The sequence below is a fragment of the Corapipo altera genome, unplaced genomic scaffold, assembly GCF_003945725.1.
Source record: "Corapipo altera isolate COAL_440 unplaced genomic scaffold, ASM394572v1 68, whole genome shotgun sequence".
NCBI classification, from domain to species: Eukaryota; Metazoa; Chordata; class Aves; order Passeriformes; family Pipridae; genus Corapipo; species Corapipo altera.
In genome coordinates, this window is record NW_020884919.1 from 316,011 (window position 1) to 336,812 (window position 20,802).

The window sequence follows — 20,802 nt, forward strand, 5'->3', positions numbered from 1 at the left end:
TCCCGGCCCCGGCCCCGGCCGGTCGGTGCCGCCGCCCCGGGGTGTCTCCGGAGGGTGTCCCGCGGTGCCCGTGCCCGGGGGGCACACGGGGGGCACGCAGAGCCCCCGGCCCGGGGTCACCGCGGGAGGCGCAGCCTCGGGGCTCTCCCGTTCCCCTCCTTCCTTCCATCGTGCTGGCTCGGCCGGGGCACAGCTCAGTCCTCGGCCCGGGGCGATGGGAGCGGGGCGGGCTGCGGGGGCTGCCCGTGTCGCTGCGGTTCGTCCGTGCCTGGGGAGGGAGGGGGAGTTACGGGCCAAAGGCTCTTGTGCCAATTCATCTGCTAAAGGCGCTTCTCCCCCTGCCAAACCTGCTGGCAGCGGGGTCTGAGCCCCCGGTTACCCCCAGCCAGCTCGCCCTGGGCTCCAGGGGGAAGGAAGGGCAGCGGGATGTGCCTGGCTGCTGCCAGGGCTCGGGCTGGGGCGGGAGAACGGTCCTGGAGCAGGCTCAGGTCGGGTCTGTGTGTTAACCTGGAGGCTTCACATGCTGGCCTGTGAAATCTGGGCACGAATATAGCAGGGAAAGCTGCCTGGGCAGTCTTTCCAACTCTGTTAATCCAGAAAAATGCATGAAAATAACCTCTTTCCAGGAGTACTTTTACAGTAAGCTGGGTTTAAACCACTTTGTTTTCCAAAAATTGAGAGAGAAATTCACCTTCAGCAGGTTCTGAAATAGTTGGGGTTTATGTAGGTGTGCTGGAGCCACCAGTGCCTCAGGACAGTGTTACTGGTGGGAGCTTTCAGGTTCAGGACTGAGCTTCAGAACTGTCTGTAGAAAAACACTTTTTAGGAACAATACATTGAGCTTTGAAAAGAGAACAGGTTCCTGTCCCAAATCTCACGTGTTTTTATGGTCTGCATTGAATTAGTCTCAGCCTCTCGTTGAAGAAACTCTGTGGCTGTAGCAGTTTGCTGTGGGCAATGACAAGTCTATTTTTAACCTTCACTTTTCTTTTGTTTCCTGTAATCCGATCTTTGCTGTGATCCTTATACTCATCTTCAGAGGGACGGTGGTGACCTGGAATGCAGCAGGCACTTTGCAAATACTCTCCGAGCTCTGTCCTTGAAGGGCTGGAGCTGTTTGAACAGTGCTGGGGTGCCTTGCAATTGAAATGGGAAAGCTGCAGTCCTGGCTGTGGAGAGCTCTCAAGTGCAGAGCTCGGGCCTTTGATGGCTGAAACTTTTTTTTTTCCTGGAGGAGGTGTTACAGATCTGTTTTAAGGAAACAAAAAGTTCCTGTGTGCACTGTGCTCCCCCCAGGAGGTGTTAAGTGTGTGCAGTGTTTTGAGAGGTTTGCTTTCTCTCAGGAATTGTTTGCTGGGATAAGACCTGCATTCCTCTGGTTGGGGGGTGGGGATGTGCTCCTTGCCCAGTGGCCCAGGACTGGAAGTCATTCCTGACTGTAAATCTCGGCCTGTTTGTCTCCATGCTGAGTGACAGATGTGTTTCGGTCTGTCTCCATTTAGAGACAAACTTTTAGGTCTGTTGCTGTGAGATAGATCACCCCTCAACCATCTCTGTAAATAATCAGCTCTTACAGGCCTGAATTGTACTTAGGCCAGAATAAAACTGTGTTATATATTTTTAGTTTTAAGGCTTATTACATATCTCAGAGTTTCAAGCTGGGAAAGGGAAATCCTACTGGCCTGGTGCTGATGATGCTTCCAGAGGTGTTGCTGACAGTCTCCTTAAGTTCCACTGTCCAGGAACTGTTGCTGTTTTTTTCATGACTTATTTTGATACTTACATTAGGAAACTGAAAATATTTTGGTTGCAGAGCTGTTGAGGTTGTTACCTCATGTTTATGCTCTGCAGAGAATAGGATGGCTGCCTTAGTTACTGACAAAAGAATTGGTGAAGACCCAAACGGTGTGTGCAGAAGTTCAGCCTCACCCTCCATGGGCATCACTCATAAAGGGGCTTTGGCCATATTGTGTTCCTGGAGCTCGCAATTCAACACACTTTGAGACATGAGAATTCTATTTTATGCCTTAGGAGATGGATATTTGATATTCTGGTGATTGTTTACGCTCTTAACACATATTAAGTTGGTTGCATTTGTTCTGCTGAGGCAACCTGCTAAAGCTCACCTCTAACCCGGAGTAGAAGGGTCCTTCCTCAGGAGAATGTGAGTGTGTGGAGGAACCGAGGTGAAAGGGGAGGGCTAAATATAGCCATTTCCTGCAGGACTTATCTGCTTTTGAGACCGGCTCTCCAAATGGAACTTGTGTCTTCCAAGCCCTCAGAGAGGGTGGGCAGAGAACATGGGCGGGGGAAAGAACACCAGTGGGGTGTTGTGGGTGGGTTGTGTTTGTGGTTTTTGTTTTTTCCAGCCAGCTGGTGCTCTGAAGTCATGCTTAAATTTAATGAAAGCCTGATGCTAAATTAGGATCTAGGGACAGCCGTTGTAAAATAATTAGGCACCCGTTCAGCCCCCTTGTCCCTGCCAAAAACAAGGCTGCTTGAATTCATTTACAGTCTTGGTATTGGAACTCTCAAATGGGCATCTTGATATCTGATTATGTGTATCAACAGGTTATAAACCTGCCTCACTCACCTGTGCAGCTGTGGAGCTACAGCAGGTTGCAGTGGTGGTGCTGAACGCGGGGATCTCCGAGTGCCTCTGGGGATGAGGATTCACCATGTCACGGGGGGTGGCAGGCTGGCCTTGACCAGGGTGTGTTAGGGGATGGATTAGTTGCTTTAGGACCTGAGGGTAGTCAAGACTGAGACAGTTTGAGCACCTTAGTTACAGAGGTAAATGACACTGTCAGAAAGCTCACCTTTTGAACTCTGCTGCCATAGGTTCTGTGGCCATGTGTTGAGGGCATAAGATATTTATTTATGTGCTGTACATACCTGTACATGTCTGTAAAGTGAGGAATAATGATGTTTCCTAGCAGTGTTGGAAAGCTGACTTCGCATGGGCTTACAAAGTATTTTGGGATCATGAATTTATAAAACGTCGTTGACTGTGAAATGTGTGGAATTCCATGGAAATGCTTTCAAGAAATTCCTTTTTTTCCCCACTATGTTTGCAGCCAAAACACAATTTTAGAGTAATGCTTTCAAAGGCATAGAAGTCCAGACAAATAGCAGTAAGTAGTTGTAGTGAAGTAGTTCTCTGTGTTACATTGGGCCATGAGCATGCACATGACACACCCCCAGGTGAGGTTAACATGTGCTGTTGTGGAACTGTGTGTACAGTCAGTGCTCACAGGTTCCAGTTTCAGAGGGATTTGCGTCTGTACCTTGCTGATGTTCAGAACATGCTCTCAAAGTTCTCCTCTCACGACAAGATCCACAGAGAAGGCACTGTGGTTATAAAGTAGCATTGAACTCGGTGGGATGCTGTTTGCTGGAAGGAACATCAGGAGTGTGCCTGCATTCCTAGTGAAATAAGTAGGTGCTATCCCTGCCTGTGGCAGGGAGCAGCACTGCAGTGTGGAGGGGCCGGGGCTCTGCTGGCAGCTCGGGTGTTCCCCCGCCAGGCCAGAGCTGAATAGTCACCATCAGGTGCTGCATCACAGTCTGCCAGGTAGGGTAGGTCCTCTTTGGCAGGGTTCCTTTGATGTGCTCTGCCCTTTCATGCTGTGGGTGCCTCGCCTTGCTGGCTGTCCCAGTGCTGGCCATGCCTGTCCCTCCCTGCTGTGCCAGGCAGTGTGCTGGGGGCCAGAGCCTCTTGGACACGAGATTCTCCCCAGCTCTGGGCAGAACATGCTCTGTGTTCCTTGTGCCTGCAAATCGGTGTGCCATCAGCTCCAAAACACCTGAGAAGCCCCCGGATCAAGGCCCCTTACCTCAAGTGCTGGAGTTCTGGTTGAGTACAAAGATGGTGTAAGTCCCTGGTCGATTGGGATCATCATTGTCCTTCAGCTCCACAGTTTCTTCACGCTTGGGACCTGTTTTAGTTTTACGTGCAGTTGGCTCAGCCTTGTTCTGCAAGGCTGTGTGAGGTGGTGTGGATGTGATGTGTGTAAGTCACTGACTCCTGCTAAGGGGAGAAATGCCTGAAAGGAAATACTGTAGAGGTTGTAAAGTCACAATTGACATGTGAGTAAAGGGGAAGTGATGATCTTACATCATTTCTTATGATGTGAGGAAGGGGGCGTACCATGTGTAGTCAGTAATCGGCAGCTGTAAAACTGAAACTTACAGTTTTTGCCTGTTTAAGCCACAGACTGATTGTAGTGGGACATTCAGGAAACTTATTCTTCTTTTAAGAAATAATTGGATCTCTTGGTAGGCCTGTAGGGAGCCAGTAAACGCAGTAGTTCAGATGCAGGTTTGGGCTTGGGAATTTATCTCCATCTGGGAAGTATGGGGTCAGGGGCAGAGGAGGATGGGAGAGCGACCTTTGCATGCTGTGTCCTCATGCTTCTTCCTAAGCGTCTGCTCCTGGCCTCTTTTGGGGTCAGGTTGTTGCTGAGTGAGGTGTGTGTGGCGGTGTTTGTTGCTCCTGTTGGTGTGCAGAGGCAGCTCAGCAGTTGCTCGCCCCTAGAAGTCCTGTTGTCAGTGGATCTCCCCTCCTGGCAGGCTCAGATGAAGTTACTGTTCCCTGCTCATGGTGCTTCTGTGAAGATGCATTGGGAAGTGCCTGGAGCTTGCTGTAGAGTAACTCCACTCTGCTTTAGGAAAAGGAAGGCTCCAGCTTGGTTAAGAAAAGCTTATTAAAACAGAAGACCTCCAGTTCAGTGATTGTCCAAGGCAGACTTTGGAATCATTTGCCGTGTCTGAAATGACCAGAGATGGAGGTAGGAGATGGTGAGGGGGAACACCAAGGGCTGTTATCTGGGCCTTTCTACAGAAGAGGTGATGCTGAAACCCTTAACCGTCTGTCCTGAGCCCCTGGAACATCCCTTCCCGGCACACTGAAGCCACAGATGACCCTCAGTTGAGTGGAAACTGGTAGGAGGGCTCATTCCTGGTCTTACAGAGAGCAGTTGTAGCGAGTTGTGCTCACTGGAGGTCGGGCCTTTCTTGTTCTAACTGCAAGCCTTACCTCTGCTAATGAGCTGCAGAAGAGAGGCCAACAAACACCTCTTCTAATTGCAGGTCTGCTGTTTGCCTGGCAGGGATCCGGTGACAGCAGGAGCGGGCTGGCAGCCCTGCCAGCCGCCTTTGGCTGGGCGGATAGCTCGCAGGCTAGAAGTGGCTTCCCTTTGAAGTCCTGGAAGCTGCTGATCCCTGCTTTCAGGAGTCTGTGTGCCTCAGCAGGCCCCTCCAACCCTCCCCTCGAATGGCCTGGGGTTCCTGGCGCAGCGGTTTGAGGCGGTTGGGGCTGTGGTTGCGCAACCCTTTTTGCTGGCTACTAATGCCAGGGGAGTAAGTAGTCCTGCTTCTCCCTCTCCGTGTTCTGTTCTTTCCCCCATTCAGGCATCTCTGGCCATGTGGTGCACTGGATAAGGTGTTAATTTGGTTAAAACTTAGTCTGTCTTTGCCAGATTAGTTCTAACCCGGGTTAATTCCCAGTTTGTTTTCTTGTGCTGGTGCTAAGGAGGGATCTGCGAGGGTACGAGTGGCTGGGCAGACACAGGATGCTGTGCTGCCTTGGTGTGTTTGTGAAAACTGTTACCTTGCTTGAGTTCATTGTAGGAGTATTGAGTTTGGGTTTTTAGGGTGCCTTGGCCTGGTTTGTCTGTGCCACAGTGGACCTGCCGTGCTCTGCTCCCCAGGGAGAGTTCCTACAGGTTTCCTTGCTGCCGGCTTGCTCTTGGCCTTGGTTGTGGCCTCACTTTGTGCTCAGACTCAGGTTTTTGGAAGTCCCACATGCCTGCCTGCCCTCCCTTCTCTGGAGGACAATGGCCAGTCTGTCCCCTGAGCTGGTGGCCAGCAGTGGCCAGCCTGTCCCCCAAGCTGCTGCACGGTGCCAGAGCTGCCCCACGTTACTCATCCCTCAGGGGTGGTGATGTCCTGCGTTGTCAGGTGGTGTGGAATGGGAGGCAGAAGAGATGAGAGCGAAATCTCCCTAGGAACAAATGTAAAATTAAACAAAATATGTGTTTGTATTAGTCAGCCTAAACCAGACTGTGCTATTTAGGGCTCTCCACTGCAATAAACTTGTCTCTTGTGTTTGTGTGGGTGGACTGCAACAATTAAGTCATTTTAAGTCTGAATCTTAGAAGAGAAAACAAAATCAAAAGGTAATGGTTTGGTTTGAGAATATTAATTGTATCATGTTACGTTAAAATACTCTTGTGTTAGAGAAAAGATAGGTGATGCCTTGCAGGTTGGTTATTGGTAAAAGTCATGTCCATGCTGCACATTGAAACTCTTCTTGACTTCATAAGGAGTGATATCTTTTGGTTTTTTTAATCCATTAAATCCTTTCCTGCTGCTGGAGAGTAGCTGCCTGCTGCAACTGCAGTTGTAGTTGTGGGGTAGCAGCCTGCTGAAACATCACCTTTGATGGCAGGGGCTGGGCAGATCCCAGGCTGGAGGAGGATTTGGCAATGGAGTTCATGTGGCAGTCAATCTTGAAGTACTATACTGTGTGCTACTCCTTATTTTCCATTGTCAGAATGAAAACTTGTGTAGCTTGTAGTGCACTAGTCTGAGTATTAAATTAGCTAATTCATATCTCCTAGGAGTGGAATTACAACAAGTTGCACATTTTAAAAAAAAGGCTATTTTCAATTTGGTTTTTAAATACTGACTCTAATGATAAGAAAAAGTATTTTAGGTGTACTCTTAACTCATGCAAAAGTGCTGACGCTTGTGCATTTAAAGAAAACCACAACAAAACAGAGGAGGGATGTGTGTACTCTTGGCGATTTCGGTTACAATAGAAAAATAAAGCAAATATTTTGAAAACTCAGGAAATTATTTTCCAGACATTTATTCTTATGTATTGAGCATTGATCTAAGTAATTTTTATTCCACTTGACCTTTATTTTTGGATTGAGTTGCAAAACCTGTGTGCATCCTGAGTCTAAATGAACCGATGATGAAAAATGCCACGCAAGCATCTTTTTACTCCGCCCGTTTTCCCTCTCGGGGTGACTACGTGTAAATGTGGTCTGGGACCATCTCTGCTTCTCTTGGTTTGGGAGCTGTCCTCCCTGCAGGGGTAGCACAGGGTCTGTCTTTGATGTCGTGTTGGTCTCTCAGGCAGAACCCTGTTGCTCGGCTGGGCAGCCCTTTGTGCCCAGCCCAGCTCACAGACGCCCGTCTGGGAGAGCAGAGGTACGTCTTTGTGGTTAGGATGAAGGTTAAATCATTGGAGTGTTGGCTTTCCTCCAGCTTCTTTGCATAATTTGAACCCGTCTGTGTCCAGAAAGAAACATGCAAGTTATTTCAAGTGGCTGGGGTGGCAGACAGAGCTCCTGCAGCAGCCTGCAGACCGTGCAGCGCGTGGGCCGTGTCGCCTCCCCGGTCCCCGTGTCGTGCGCGAAGGCGCAGCTGGGACGTGGCCGGTGCCTGCCTTGGCCTTTCCTCCGTGGCCCTTCTCAGGGGTCCTGCCTTTCCTTGGCTTTTGCTGTCAGGCCTGTGCACTTCTTAAATTGTTGAACGACTCTTTGGCTTGGCTTTTGCTCTCCCTTAACCTCACATTAGTTCGTTGTCAATTAGGCCTTTATAAATGTGCCAGAAATGCCACGTAGACACTTTAGTGTGTTTGTGGACCTGGCATGTTTGCATCAGCCTCCAGTAGAGAATAATCTGAGTGACATGTCCCAGCTTGCCTAAACAATAGGGTGTTTTTTCTATCTTGGTTGTATGCGTTTTACACGTTTGTAAGACTAATGTCATACCTCTGAAGCAAACCTGGGCAAGGTCTGCAAAACCTGTTCTAAAATCTGAACCTATTTAGACCCTTCCCTCCATACACCTTCTTTATGACACGTCATATTTTGAAGAATGAGTGAATCAATATGACTGTTCCTAAATGATGGAGATAAAAACCTAAGCACCATCAAAAGGCTGTTTGAAAGAAATACGGTATTTCCATGCCTGGTGCAAAAGTGGCGTATTTTAATGACTGGAAAAGACTTTAACTTCATCTTTTTGTTTGGAATTTGTTCCTGGATGTTGTTTAGACATTCAAAGCAAACATGTGTTGGACTCTCATGTGAAAGAGCATCCAGGATTTGGAGGGAACCTTTTCTAGTTTCTCCATTAGGAAGGCCAAAATGCCATGCAGTGAGGAGCCAGAACACTCAACTGGCTTTTGAAGCTTGGTTTTCTTACGCAGTTCCTGGAGTCTCTGCTGAGGAATTGCTGTTCCTGAAGCTGCAGTGCAGTTTTACACCTTCTGTGACAAAGGGTCTACAAGGAGTAAAACCTGCTTTATTTCCAGTATGGAGATTTGTGAAACTTTGACGTGCAGTCCAATTATAGTCATGTTGGTTTAGTTCCCAAAGTGGATGCTCTTTATTCTAAGAGAGGCCCTTCTTCATGCAACCAGGAGTATTGAAGGCCCTGAAGTGTTAGCATTTGAATGGTTTTGGCTTAGCTTTAAAATAAATATCTGCTGGATATGGAACTCTGGGGAGTGGACTAAAGCAAATGGAGTAGGTGAATTAACTGGAAGTTGTTCCACAAGGCTGGGTTCACAGAGCCACAGCACAGCAGCACAGCGGCAGATGGACGCAGAAGAAAGGGATCGTGAGAGCTTGCTTGTGTTTTGAGGCTGTTCTCAAGTGAAGTAGGTGCAATTCAGAGGCTGCTGTTCCTCTGCACAGAGTCCCCTGGTCACTGTTCCTGCTCTGCAGCGTTTGTCCTTGTGTGGCTGGAGTGAGTGCCTGTGCTGTCTCCTCAAGGAAACAGCTTTCCTCAAGCTGTGGAAGGGCTGTGATGTTTGTCTCCTGGTGCCCGATGGTTCTTTTCAGACCTGGGTGAAAATATCAACAGATGCCCTCCTTGAAGAGGGAGATTCATGGTTTTTCCTGGCTGTGATGGACATCTGGAAAGAGAAGCAAGTGCTCTTCTTCAGGGGTGTGTGTGCCACAGGGAAACCAAGCTAAACAAACTGAGAAGCCCTCGTTTTTCTGGGGAGGGAGCACCACTCGTGGCTTTTGCCTGCCTTCTGGTAGGAATTCAGGTGCCTGTGAACTGAAAGTGCCCCTGGCACTGGGGCCACATGGTTTAGGGGGTGAAGAACCACTGTGCTGGGAGTGAAGGTGGTCTCTGCTGTCAGGTCTCCTAAAGGAGCCTTCTGGAGAACTGAGATGGCGTTTAGCTCTCGTTACAGATACAAGTAACTGGGGGGGCTGGGGAAAGAGGGACACTCAGGGAGGCTCTGTGGGACTGGGGTGTCACCGTGAGAGGAGGCAGTGGCACAGGGCCAGGCATGTGGCAGTGTCCCTACCAGAGTAAGTTATTGCTTGTCAGCTGTTAATTGGTGCTGTTCCCTCTGCACACGCTTCGTGTTCCGAGTGTGAGCAAAGCAGAGGCCAGCAAGCCCTCGGTGAGGTCTGGGCTGGTTTACTGGGCAGTCTGTGTCCTGCGGTGGTACCCTGGCATCGGGGGAAGGTCCTGCTGGCAAGTCAATAGAGATGTGATGGCAAAGGATTGCGTGTTTGGCTCGGGATTGTCTCACCCGAGCAGTTCCCAGTGGCACATGTGATGTCTCCCAGGGTGGGGACTGTGGTTTTTGACATCTTTCCCTTGGTGGGCGGTGTGAGGGCAGCGCTGCAGGGCACGGGGGGCTGGACGCCTCGCCCTCCCTTCTTAGGCTGCACTGGCAGGGACCCTCTGCAGGGGGACTGCGGGGTCCCCCGGGGGAGTAGGGCTCGGGCAGCAGAAAGTGGGTGTGCGTAGAAAAGGTTCTTTCTGGAACACTGTCCAGTGTGACCCCGAAGGGAAATAAACCCAACCCAAAGCTGCAAACAGCAGTGATGCGTGGGCTGTGAGTGAAGTCTCTGAGGGGTTGGTGTGCAAGCAGTGGGAAAGGATACCAAATGTGGGGATTTTCCTCAAAGTTCTGAAATGTTCTTCCAAAAATATTAAGGCTTTTTTTGACAGGATTGATCTTGTTTCAGTTCCACAGGTGTGTTTGGTTGTATGGGAATGAGGGATTCTTATGAAATTGAGTTTATAATGGCATATTAATTAAAAAATTAATGTTGGACAAGCCAAAAATGTCTGATTTAACGCTGGCACATCACAATTGTATGAAAGGTGTCTGTAAGTGTGTTAGCTGTCAGCATGGTGCAGCTTACAGGTTTTACCCAACTTGTTCTTAGGGTCACAGACCCTCTGCAGGCACCTGTGGTCCTAACAGCTGAAGGAAAAAGGTGCTTAATGATGTGTTATCTTCTTTTTGGGTGATAATTATGGGTCAAGAGGCCACAGTAGCTACTGTGTCAAGAAGCAAACCCAGGCCAAAGGGAATAGGCTTTTCTGGCCCGCAGTGAGTTACAGCTTAGCATGAAGGTGGGTTTGCTGATGCAGTATGTGATCGGTTCCCTGAGGCACCAAGGCAATATTTGAGTATCTGATGATGTTTAAGGGAGATTCTGTTGATTCTCTGATCTTGAAAGGCCACTTCCTTACAAAGCAAGCAAACAAAAATACTCGCAGAAAAAGCTGTCTTTTAAAGTAATTTAAAATGCTTAAATAAAATAAATGAACATAGCAAATATTTTCTACGTGAAACATGCAAAAAAAAAAAAGTAGCATTTGATTTTACTCTGAATTGAGTTAAAAACTATCAAGCTAAAACTTGGGCCTCTGTGGAAGGATTTGAGGAAATAATGAGATTTGCAGGGCTGAGCTGACCCTCCCTGGAGCCAGGCCGAGGTCCTGCAGAAATAGGCGGCACCTTTGCGGTTGTGTCTGGAGTATAAAAGTTAAAATTACCCTAAATGGCTGAACTGTTTTGGGTTTAATTTAATTTGTGTTTTTGTTTGCTTGTTGTAAAACCCCCCAGTAAATGCTAAATAAAGTTTGTTAAACGCTCGCCCCAGCTGCTTAATGAGAAGAGTTTAAAGGTGATTGAACACTCCCTCCTGGTCTAAGACAGGGCAGAGATTTGTAAAAAGTGTTTCGGGTCTTCCTGAAACTTCAGGTGTGGGATGGTGGGGGTTGTTTACTGGGGCTCCTGAGAGCAGCAAAGCCTGACTCCACTTGATCCAGGAGCTGAGAAACAGGGTGGTCTTGTCTCCTCCCACCCCGGCCACCCAGCCAAGCTCACCTGGCTGGCTTTGGCCAGGTCAGTTCAACAGCCACATGTCCTGTGTCCTTGGGCTTTACTGGCAGAAGGCTCTGATAATTTTTCTTCTGTAATTAGCACAATTAGGCCATTGTAGGCCTGTTTTCCAATTAAAAATAAACTCAGAAATATTCTATTTATAAAAGTAAATAATAATAATAATAAAAAAAGTATTGCTTTCTGTAGAAACTGGAAACCTGGGTTCCTGGGTGCTGGAGTAGAGGGACAGAGAAGGAAGTGGTCTTTAAAGCCTGTATTAAGTTAGTCTTAATATGTTCATTTGTGTTGAACTGTAATTAAACCTTTCTTAAAAAAGAACAAAAAATAAGTACAAAATCATGCATGAAATGAGTTATTTAAATTGTACTCAACTTTCTAATTTAAATCACCTTGATCAGCTTGTGAGCATTTAAATACACAGTAAAACCTGAAATGAATATTCCACCCGTGGAGATGTAAAATGCTGTTTTGAAAATTTCAGAAAACTAGTTAAAATTCCAAATGTGTAGGTTGGGGGCTTTGTGGGGGGATTTTTTGGTTTGTTTGTTTTAAAACTTGAATTTTGCTTAGCTTGTCTCTGAATCATTATGCTCACACAATTACTCAGTAGGGTTTATTTTGCATTTCTGTAGCTATTTTTTTCCTGGTATTAGTCCAGTGAAACTTCCATCCCAAGTGCAGAGTTCCTGCTCAAGTGAAGTGACTGCAGCAAAAGGCAAGTGTGGTGTACCCGGTGTTGGGTGTTCATCCTGGGGATTTATCCAGCCTTAGCTGGGAAGGGTTGGGGCTGTGAAGTGCTTTGAAATTATGTCACTGTCATTTTGTGCCTTCCCAAGATTTAAGGCTTTGGATTTGAGGGAGGAGACAGGAGAAAGGGGGTGAAGATGGAGTGAAGGCTTAAAGCAGCGTGGAAGGTCCAGAGGAACCTTTACCCTCAATAAGAAAACTTCTCTAATGGCAGCACAGCATCACACAGCCCCTGCAGCTGTGTGGAGGGAGCTGGAGCCGTGTAGGAAGGATGAAATACTCCATGTAGTGCTGAAATCGTTCTGTGTGATGTTCCTTGCCAGGAGCAGCTTGTGCAGCCTGGCTGGATTTTCGGGTGGCCAGGGATTGCTTTTTCCTGGGGAGCCGTGCAGACCTGCAGAGAGCCCTGGCTCGTCCAGCCCTCCCCAGAGTTCTAGTTTGGCAACTCTGCCCCTGGGAAGTTTACCACAGAATTATTTTGAAGCTGTTTAATTTCTTTGCAGCCCTGCTTGTGGGAACTCGGTGCTTTTGGGGTTGTTCCGTGGCTTGCTTTGTCTACCCTGAGCTGGTGCTGCTGGTGCCCATGTCATGGTGCAGTGACAGCTCAGCCTTTTGCAGGGGTGACAACAGAGCTGCTCAAACATCTCCTGCCCCCTCCTCCCCACCTGGTGGCAGGTGAGCAGAGCCTGCGTGTTACAGTCCAATACAGACCATGGAGCAGAGCCTTTGTTCGGGATCCATGTTCCCACCAGTTGCAGGCAAGACCTCTCATGCTCCAGGCTTGTGGTGCTGATAGGAGACTGTCCTGCCTCTGGTTGTATGGAGGTGAGACAGGAGCAGGACTCCAGGAGAACAGACTTCTGAGTGCAGAAGGGACATGAAGGGTTTACTGGTGCTGGCGGAGAGCTGAGAGGTAATGTACAGCTTCAGGTCCAGAAATAGGTGTTCCTCTGAGCAGCTGCAGGCAAGAAGTCATCTCTTGTCAGAGTTCTGAGCTAAAGGTCTGTCGTTGTAGTTGTTTCTTGCAGCAGTGTGTTTGTATCTGTGGGCCAGTGTTAACCAGTGTCCAGCAGCCCTTGTCTTCACCAAGCCCCAGACACTGTTGTTGGATGTTCGGTGCCACTGCTGGAGATCACAGCTCACTGGCACCCTGGCTGTGCCCCTCAGAACCCAGCAGGAACAAGGGAACAAACAAGCTGTTGATCCCAGATGGAATTTAGTTATAAAAGCTATTTTTTAAAAAATGACCAAAAAAAGAAAGGTGACAATTTTTGAAAATCATCTGCTATGTAGTAGATGAGAAATTCTTCTAGTGCAGAAGACAGCTGGAGAGAAGGTGGCAGAAGGAGAGAGCCTGGACTGGAAGGTACATGTGAAGGTGAAGGAAAGGGGGGATTCCAGAAAATGGAGTGAAAATAATTGCTTTGAGGGACTTGGAGCGAGTGGAAATGATCATGGTGTTACGAAGGGAACATAAAAAAAGGAAGAATCAAAGTACTTGGTTAAGTGGTTTGTGCCAATGTAGGTAGCTACATTTTGGTTTCCTGCATGGTCATTAACTGGGTATTGAGGGAATGCTGCAGTGCTCTTCGAATTCAGGGAAATCCTGGGCATGGCAGATTTTGTTTGACTGCATAGATGGTTCTTCATGGGAAACAAGCCTGACCAACAACCAGGTTCACTGGTTTAGTTTCAAACTCTGCTAGCCCAAGTCATGATTATCCTTGCTCTGGGAAACTGTGAGGAGTGTCCCAAAATGGCAAGCAGGACGAGCAGGAAGTCCACGCAGTGGGACAGTTCAGCCTGGAGCTCTGGTCTGAAGGAATGCAGTCTTGTCCATGTCTGCGGTGACTGTTCCCAGGCACGGGGCAGTGACTGCTGCACACATCAGTAGGGGTGACTTTTGTTTTTACTGGCTCAAACTGTCAAGTGAGTTCATATTATTCAGTCAATTCTGGGAGTTTTGGAGATGATTTAGTAATTCCTGTTTTTTTTCAGCCAACTGACAGAAGAATGAAGTTTAAAAAGCATTGATAAAGGATTCATTTATTCAGCTCTGATCTGCTTGCTTGCTGGCAGTGCTCAGCTTCCTCTGGAGTGCCCGGCTGCTGAGGGGCAAGCTGGAGACCTGCAGGGACAGGGGCTGGGGGGACCCAGCCTCACTGCTGCCGAGTACCACTGCTGTGAGTTAATCCTGCTTTTCAGAGAGGAAATGGCTAATTCGTGAGTAGATGCCTTGGGAACAGGCAACAGCTGGGTGCAAAGCAAAAATCTGCTAAAACATGAGTAATTTCTGAGTGGTGCAGAGAGGGGTTTTTGTGTGTATTCAGCAGCAAATTACCATTTGAGCTTATGCTGCTGTTGCTTCCCTGGTGCTGGCATGCGCTGTGTGTTTGAACTGGTGGACATTGCTATGAGACTGTCAAAGCACTGCTACAATGTGGGGGTTGGCTCTCTCTCCTTCCACTCCAACACGGGCCTGTTCCGTTCAACGGGAACTATTTTAATTGGGTTCCACTCTGTGTTATGTTAAAATCTGCTGCTAGATGCAGAAACCCGTGAGACATGTTTTGTTTGTTCCTGAAAACATGCGCTTTATTCTGCTTTGGCCATTCAGATTGGTTTTACGTGATTGTCAGCTGAAAATAATACTGCGATTGGCAGCGGCACGGCGGCTTCCTGCAGCCCGGGACTGGCACTGGGATAGCTCGTCCAGGGGGGCTGTGGGATGGAAATTCCTGCTCGGAGAGCAGTCATTGCTTAGCAGGCGGCAGCGTGTCCTGGGGAAGGGCTGGCCCAGCACCCAGGCAGGCCTGGGCAGCTCCGGGTCCCGGGCTGTGGGTGCTCTGGGACAGCAGAGCCGGGCCACGGTGGGCAACCTCTGGGCCACCATGGCCCAACTCCAGCTGTGCTCGTAGTGGGAGCTGTGCCGGGCTGCAGGCCAGCTGTGGGTGAGGCCGGGAGTGCCGGGCAGAGGCGGCACACGCGGGGGAGAGCAGGGAGAGCTTTGGTGGTGAGCCGGGAGTGCGTAACTGCAGTGGGGGATGGCTGGTTAGAAAATAACCAGTAGTCATGACTTCTGTTAATTAACTACTAAGAGTTAAATAAATGTTGTTGGAATAACTAGTCTGTGTTTATTTGGCACGTCTTTCTCCAGCCAAGGCTGGTGCTAGTTGGTACATGCTCCACTGCTGAGCCTGTCTGCAGCGTGGTTTTATGTTTTCCTTCTGTATTGATTTTCATGATTCATTGACCATGATCTAAGCAAAAAGCACACTTAAATGACACTGGAGACAGCTGTCTGTTAAAGTGGGACCTTTATGTAGCCTGAAATGGCGCCAGGTTTTTTTTCCATTACTTTATCAAGTAACACACACCAGTAATATTCTTTGTTTAATTTCCTTTTCTAGGTCACTGATATGTCACCTCTTTTTTGTGTAAGAAGTGATGGTAAATTCTCACTTTCCTATCTGTTTTGCTCGTGTTATTTTTCTGATAATCCTTTTCGAGGTTATTTTGAAGTATATTTATAAGGAAGGGGCCTTACATTATGTTTGGGAGTGTACGAAGGACTCGTTTTTTCTCCCAGTGGAGCTGTTTTGGAAGGCACATGTGGGAAGCTTGGATAAAAGCAGAAACATGTAAAGCTTGGGAAGCTGATGTGTAGCTTTTTCCAGTTTTAATCTGTCTCTCTTTGTATAGCAAGCTGAAGTTCCAGATGTTGTTTTGGCTTGGAGATAGTGAATGGGGGAAAAATAAGCATTCTTAATGTTGACAGAGTCAGCCTGTCTGGGTCTGCGCTGACAGGAAGAGGGAGAGATAAAACCTTCATTAATGGTGTAGTGCTGCTGCAGAGCCAATGGAGCAGGGCCATGTCCCTGGAGAAGCAGCTCTGGACTGGCAGTGCCTGGTGCCAGCTGTGGGAGCGACATGGAGCCATGATGGGACACTGAGCACTGACATCCGGGGGAACCCTGGGGCTGCTGGGCTGTGCAAACCCCCCGTGTTTTAGTTCAGTGTTCATTCTCACCCTCTTTTCTCCTCCCCTCAACACACCTCTTGGAGTCCTGCTTGCCCTTGGTAGCTGACTCTGGGGGCTGCAGAGCTGTGGGGAAGGGCTGTTGGTCCAAGATGCTTTTGGGGTCAGATGGCTCTGTGGCTCTAACCCACACTGGGGTTCTGTCCTGGAACACCAGTGGTGGGGTTCTGTCCTGGAGCACTGGTGGGGTTTTAGAAGCTCATCCCCCCGATGAGCTCTGTTTGTCGAGAGTTGCAGAGCAGTTTGGGCGTGTTGTGTGCTGGATTTCTTCTGGAGGAGACTAAGCTGCGAGCTCTGTTCCTGGTGTGTCCCAAATGTGCTCCATCCTGAAACATGGGTGTTGAGTTCTCAGCCTCTTCTGGGCAGCTTGGAGCCATATGTGGTAGCACCTTCCACTGAAGGGACCAGGCTCAATCCCTTCTGAAGTAAGAGGGTTGAAACAATTGTTAGGATGCAGTGGTGTCCAGGAATGGAATTTCCTGGGCTGGTCCATAGGTGGTATGTATAATAGTCTATCCATTTTCCATGTTATATTAAATACATAAATATGCCATGACCTGTGTCTCTTTCAGACCTGTTCCTCCTGTCAGACGTATTTCTAAAATGTGTGAGTAGTTTATTTTTAAATAATTGCTGCAGTTCTGCTGATTTCCTCCTTAATCTTTTCTTTTTCCCTTTCTCCATTGTTGGGTCTAGGCAGTAGCAGTTTCTAGTCAGTGGCCTGTCCCCACGCCTGTCCCTTCCCGCGTGGTGCAGTGTCCTTCAGGCTTTCTGGCCGTGCTGAGCAGTTGTGGTGAGAATGTTCAGTTCAGTTGCCTTGATACTGGAAAGCTCAGAGTGAGTAATGCTGACACTCCCTCATCTGAGGGACAGAGGAGCCGAGCTGCTGCAGCCCCTCTGGTATCTGAAACCTTGTCTGTTCGCTGGTTGGAGTTGTGATAAATGTGTCCATGTCAGTTTGTGTAGGTTTTTGGAACAAGGGACCAGGTGGGAGGGGAGCTGGTGTGTATTGGTATAATGGGGTAAGGGATCCTTGGAGTACGTACAGTGCTGGCCTGATGGACACGGGTGTGAGCATAGGCAGGATTGGAGTGGTTTAACCCTTTGTGCCTTGTTTTTGCCCCAGAGCTGGGGGTAACTGCCTGGAGCAGCTGCCTGACCAGCTGTGGTCGTGTACACATTGCCTGATGCCCCAGAAACACCATCCTTAGGAATCCCACTGGACTGGGCTGTGGGAGACGCTTCAGAGTAAAGGGGCTGTGGCATGTTTGCTGGAGGAAGATGCAGAAAGGGAATCTGGGTGTAGGAGACTGCTGCTGCCTACCTTTGTGCTGCTCACATTCCTGCTTGGCTGCCTGCAGGCAGCACTGGGGTGTCTTGCTCATGTGGTTCATGACTCAAGCCAAGCCCAGATGTTTTCATGCCCAGTCTGGCCTATATTCTGAGAATAATTTTGGATGCCTCAGTCCATTTTATTGTGGTTTCCTTAGTGTCTGGTCCAGCTGAAGTTAAGATGATTCCTGGCCTGATTGAATGCTCAGAGGCAGACATGGCAGCTCCTGCTTTCTCTCTGCAGCTGTGTTCCCGCTAACTTCAGAGCACTCAGAATTGGAGCCACGTTGGTGAGAACCTGGGCTTGGGTTTTGATGCTGCTTTTCTTTGAGTGGAAACTTTTGCAGCATGAAACTCAGAAGAGTCTGTCTTGTGTCCAGGAGAGGGCCAAAAACACAACAGGTCCCTGTGGAGACAGATCTAGCCTTGCTGACCAGCCTGGCTTTCCATTCCCACTGAGCAGTGACAGGGAGTTGCAGACCTGTGTGTGCTGACTGTTGGACCTTTCCATCAGCACATCTGGCTGGCAGGCTCATGACAGTTACTGTGCAGCATATCCAGAATTTATTTCCTTGTGCCTTTGACAGTGCTTTTTGCCCTTTTGTAGGAACAGTTTGTATTTGTTATTTTTTATTTGTGGGAAGTGCAGTCACTCCTTTAACTTGTATGTTCTCCTCTCAGAGGAAAATGGCTTCATGCTGAATACCTCCCAAAAAGCGGTGTGGTCACCTGCTCTGTGTGAACAGAGCATTGTGTCCTGTTGGAATGGTCTCTTGCTCCATTGGTGCCCAGGAGCAAGGAGAGCTGTTGGCCCAAAGCGTATTTGGGCGCTTCCTTTTTTCAGGAACAGTTGGTGAGGTTGTCTTTGACTCACTGTCTTCTGTGTGTGACATGAACGGTCATGGCTGGACCCTGCATGTGGAGATGCTGAACCTTGGAAATGGCCAGTGGATGTATGTCATGAGCTCGCTTTAAGCACAGGAGAGTGGCCCTGTTTCTACCTGATGATGGGTGTGTTACTCTTGGGCAGTTTGTGTGGAGCTCCAAAGCCAGCCTGGTCTGTAAAGAGAACTGTATCTGGCCTCGTGCTTCACTCTGCAGCTCAGTGTGTGCGAGGTCAGCCACAGGAATTTAGTGTTAAATAGGGATGAGGTTGGCTGCTTCTGGCGTCTGTAACAGCAATTAAATCAAAAGTCTGGATGAATATATGGAATGGTTTTCTGGAGATCTGCAAGTGCAGTCAGGTTTGGCAAGGCCATGTGAGATTTGTGAGTTTGAAAGCATACAGCTAAATAGATGGAAAGGGAGCACTTGAAACAACTCTGGAAAGAAGTGTCAGAATTGTGTATAATTGTGATAAATTTGGCACTGGGAGAGGTGCCAAGGTGCCCCATGATTTGACTGAGTGGTGCATAGCAGGAACATTGGTTGGGACCGTGACGGGGAGCTCCAGTACCGGGGGAACATAGGGTGATGTGACCCCTTTGCCTGAGGGGTTTAGACACTGCTAAAACAGCAACTAAGAAATGCCAGGACAGTGATTTGGGAAGATCTGGAGGTGTTTTAGCATGCAGGCTTGGATGTAAGCTGGATCAGTGTCCCAGGTGAGCCTGTCACAGGTAAGACGTGAGCAGAACAGAGACCTGTTGTGGAGCCTTACGAAGCCTCAGGTGAGAAAGGGGGACAGCTTGCAGGATGCCTGGAGGGACCTGGAGCAGAGCAAGGGAGAGGATCCTGGTGGAGGGAGAGATCAGACCAAAGCTGTGGTGGGAACTGCAGCACTTTGAGGTTAATGTTGCTGGTGTGGGAAGAACAGAAATACCATCAGAGGGTTCTAGGTTGGAGAAAAGCCTCAGCTGGTCTTCCTCTTAGTGATGACTGCCCATCTACTGTTTCTGGAATTCATGAGGCTTGTACAGAGCCTCCAGACAGCCTGCTCTGGAGTGTCCTGTTTCACAGTGCCAGTGGAGGACGGGAGGCTGTGGGCCACCGTGGCTGTAATAGAACCTGGGTTTGTTTGTCCCTTGGATTTAAGAGCAGAATAATGCAGCTCTGGCCTGTCCAAACAGGCAAGACCAAACTTTAGAACAATACTGCTGAAATTCTGTGGTGGTCTAATATAATCTCTGAAGAATTTGACTTTCTCGTGTGGCAGGGTGTTTCCTCTTTCTTGGGATTGCTACTTGTATTCAGCTTTTTGGACTCCACAGTAATAGTTAATGAAAGATTCTGCTGTGAGGAAAGGCTGTTCGGTGACTCGTGACTGTGGAGGGTCAGGAACTGCTGTTCTCAGTCTGATTGTTCTAAAAATATTGGATAATTTTCTTTGGCTGGCCGAGGGTGGGAGCAGTTAAGCTGTAAGTGGCATGCAGAACAAACACCTGACTTTTCTGTGTCCCTTAACCTTTCCAACTTTGTAGCAGCCCATCACTCCTGAAGAATGCTGCTCTAATCCCAGCGTAATCTCTGAGCAGTGAGTGGAGGTGTGAAGCCAGGCTCTCCTGAGCCCTGTCTCTCCTCGGTGCCCCTGCTGTGGTATGGTGCTCTAGTACTCCTGTCTTGCTCAGGTTTACAGATTTTTATACATATATATATATATGTATAAAAACAAAAATAGAAATCAGCATGTATATTTATAGTATTTACAGCCTTGTAGCTGTGTTTGCTGTTGTTCTGCTGTTGTAGTATTCTGCAATGAAATAGATTTAAAAAAATGTTTTGGCTAATTTTTATCAGAATACCCCAAGCTGCATTCAGGGTAGGGTGCTTGGCTAAGGGGCATAAGTAGAGTATTCTGGTGGTGATGACCCTGTGAAAATGACTGTGGAGGTTCAGATTTACCCAGGCAGGCAAAACCCAGCTGGGATTATTGATGTGCAAATGAGGGTCCTCAGTGAGGTGAAATACTGACACAGATGAGGGGTCACCTGGGTGGTCCCGTGGTCCAGCAGCTCCTCCAGCTCACTCACAGAGCTCTGAGTGATCCCACCTGATAGCATCAGGAGCTGTGAATAAAAAGCATTTGCACCTCTCTAGGTCCCTACAGGTGTGAAAACACAGTGAGACTGTAGGGAGACGCTCTTTAATGAATGCATTTGTAGGAACTAGATGATATTATCTTGCAGCAGGGCTTGCCACAGTGAGAGATGGTCTCTAAAGCTGTGCACATCATCAGACCGTGGCTTCTCTGAAACCCAGGGTGCAGAAAAGAGGGGAAAACCAGGGGAGGAAAAAAAGAGCTTCTTTGAGGAAAAACTAAGACTTTTGTTGGTGATACTGAAGACAAAGATTTGTTTTTGAAATGTTTGGTTTGTGTTGGCTGAAGTATTCCACAGAAACTTCAAACAGGCAAGCTCTATTATTTGAAAATGTTGCTCTTAGATTAGCAGTCAGTGGTCTCATGTAGACCATGACTTCAGCTGTCTCGGATTTTCCCTGAGATTGTAGTGCAGTTCTCCAGGAGTGTCACTGACTTGGGGAGCGGGGGGTGATGCAG

At 48.3% G+C, this 20,802-nt stretch overlaps 1 protein-coding gene across 2 annotated transcripts in view; it reads left to right on the forward strand.

Annotated features, from left to right (window-relative positions):
• The first annotated feature begins 5,334 nt into the window (after positions 1-5,334).
• ACVR1 (activin A receptor type 1) overlaps positions 5,335-20,802 on the forward strand; it is a 42,637-nt gene continuing 27,169 nt past the window's right edge. The window contains exon 1 of one of the 2 annotated variants that reach the window (XM_027656354.1): positions 5,335-5,361. In XM_027656354.1, coding sequence (XP_027512155.1) covers positions 5,351-5,361 — 11 coding nt within the window. In that variant the 5' untranslated portion in view covers positions 5,335-5,350. Of the gene's footprint in view, positions 5,362-11,880; positions 11,904-20,802 lie in introns of those variants that run through there. The other variant, XM_027656355.1, reaches the window with a different exon arrangement.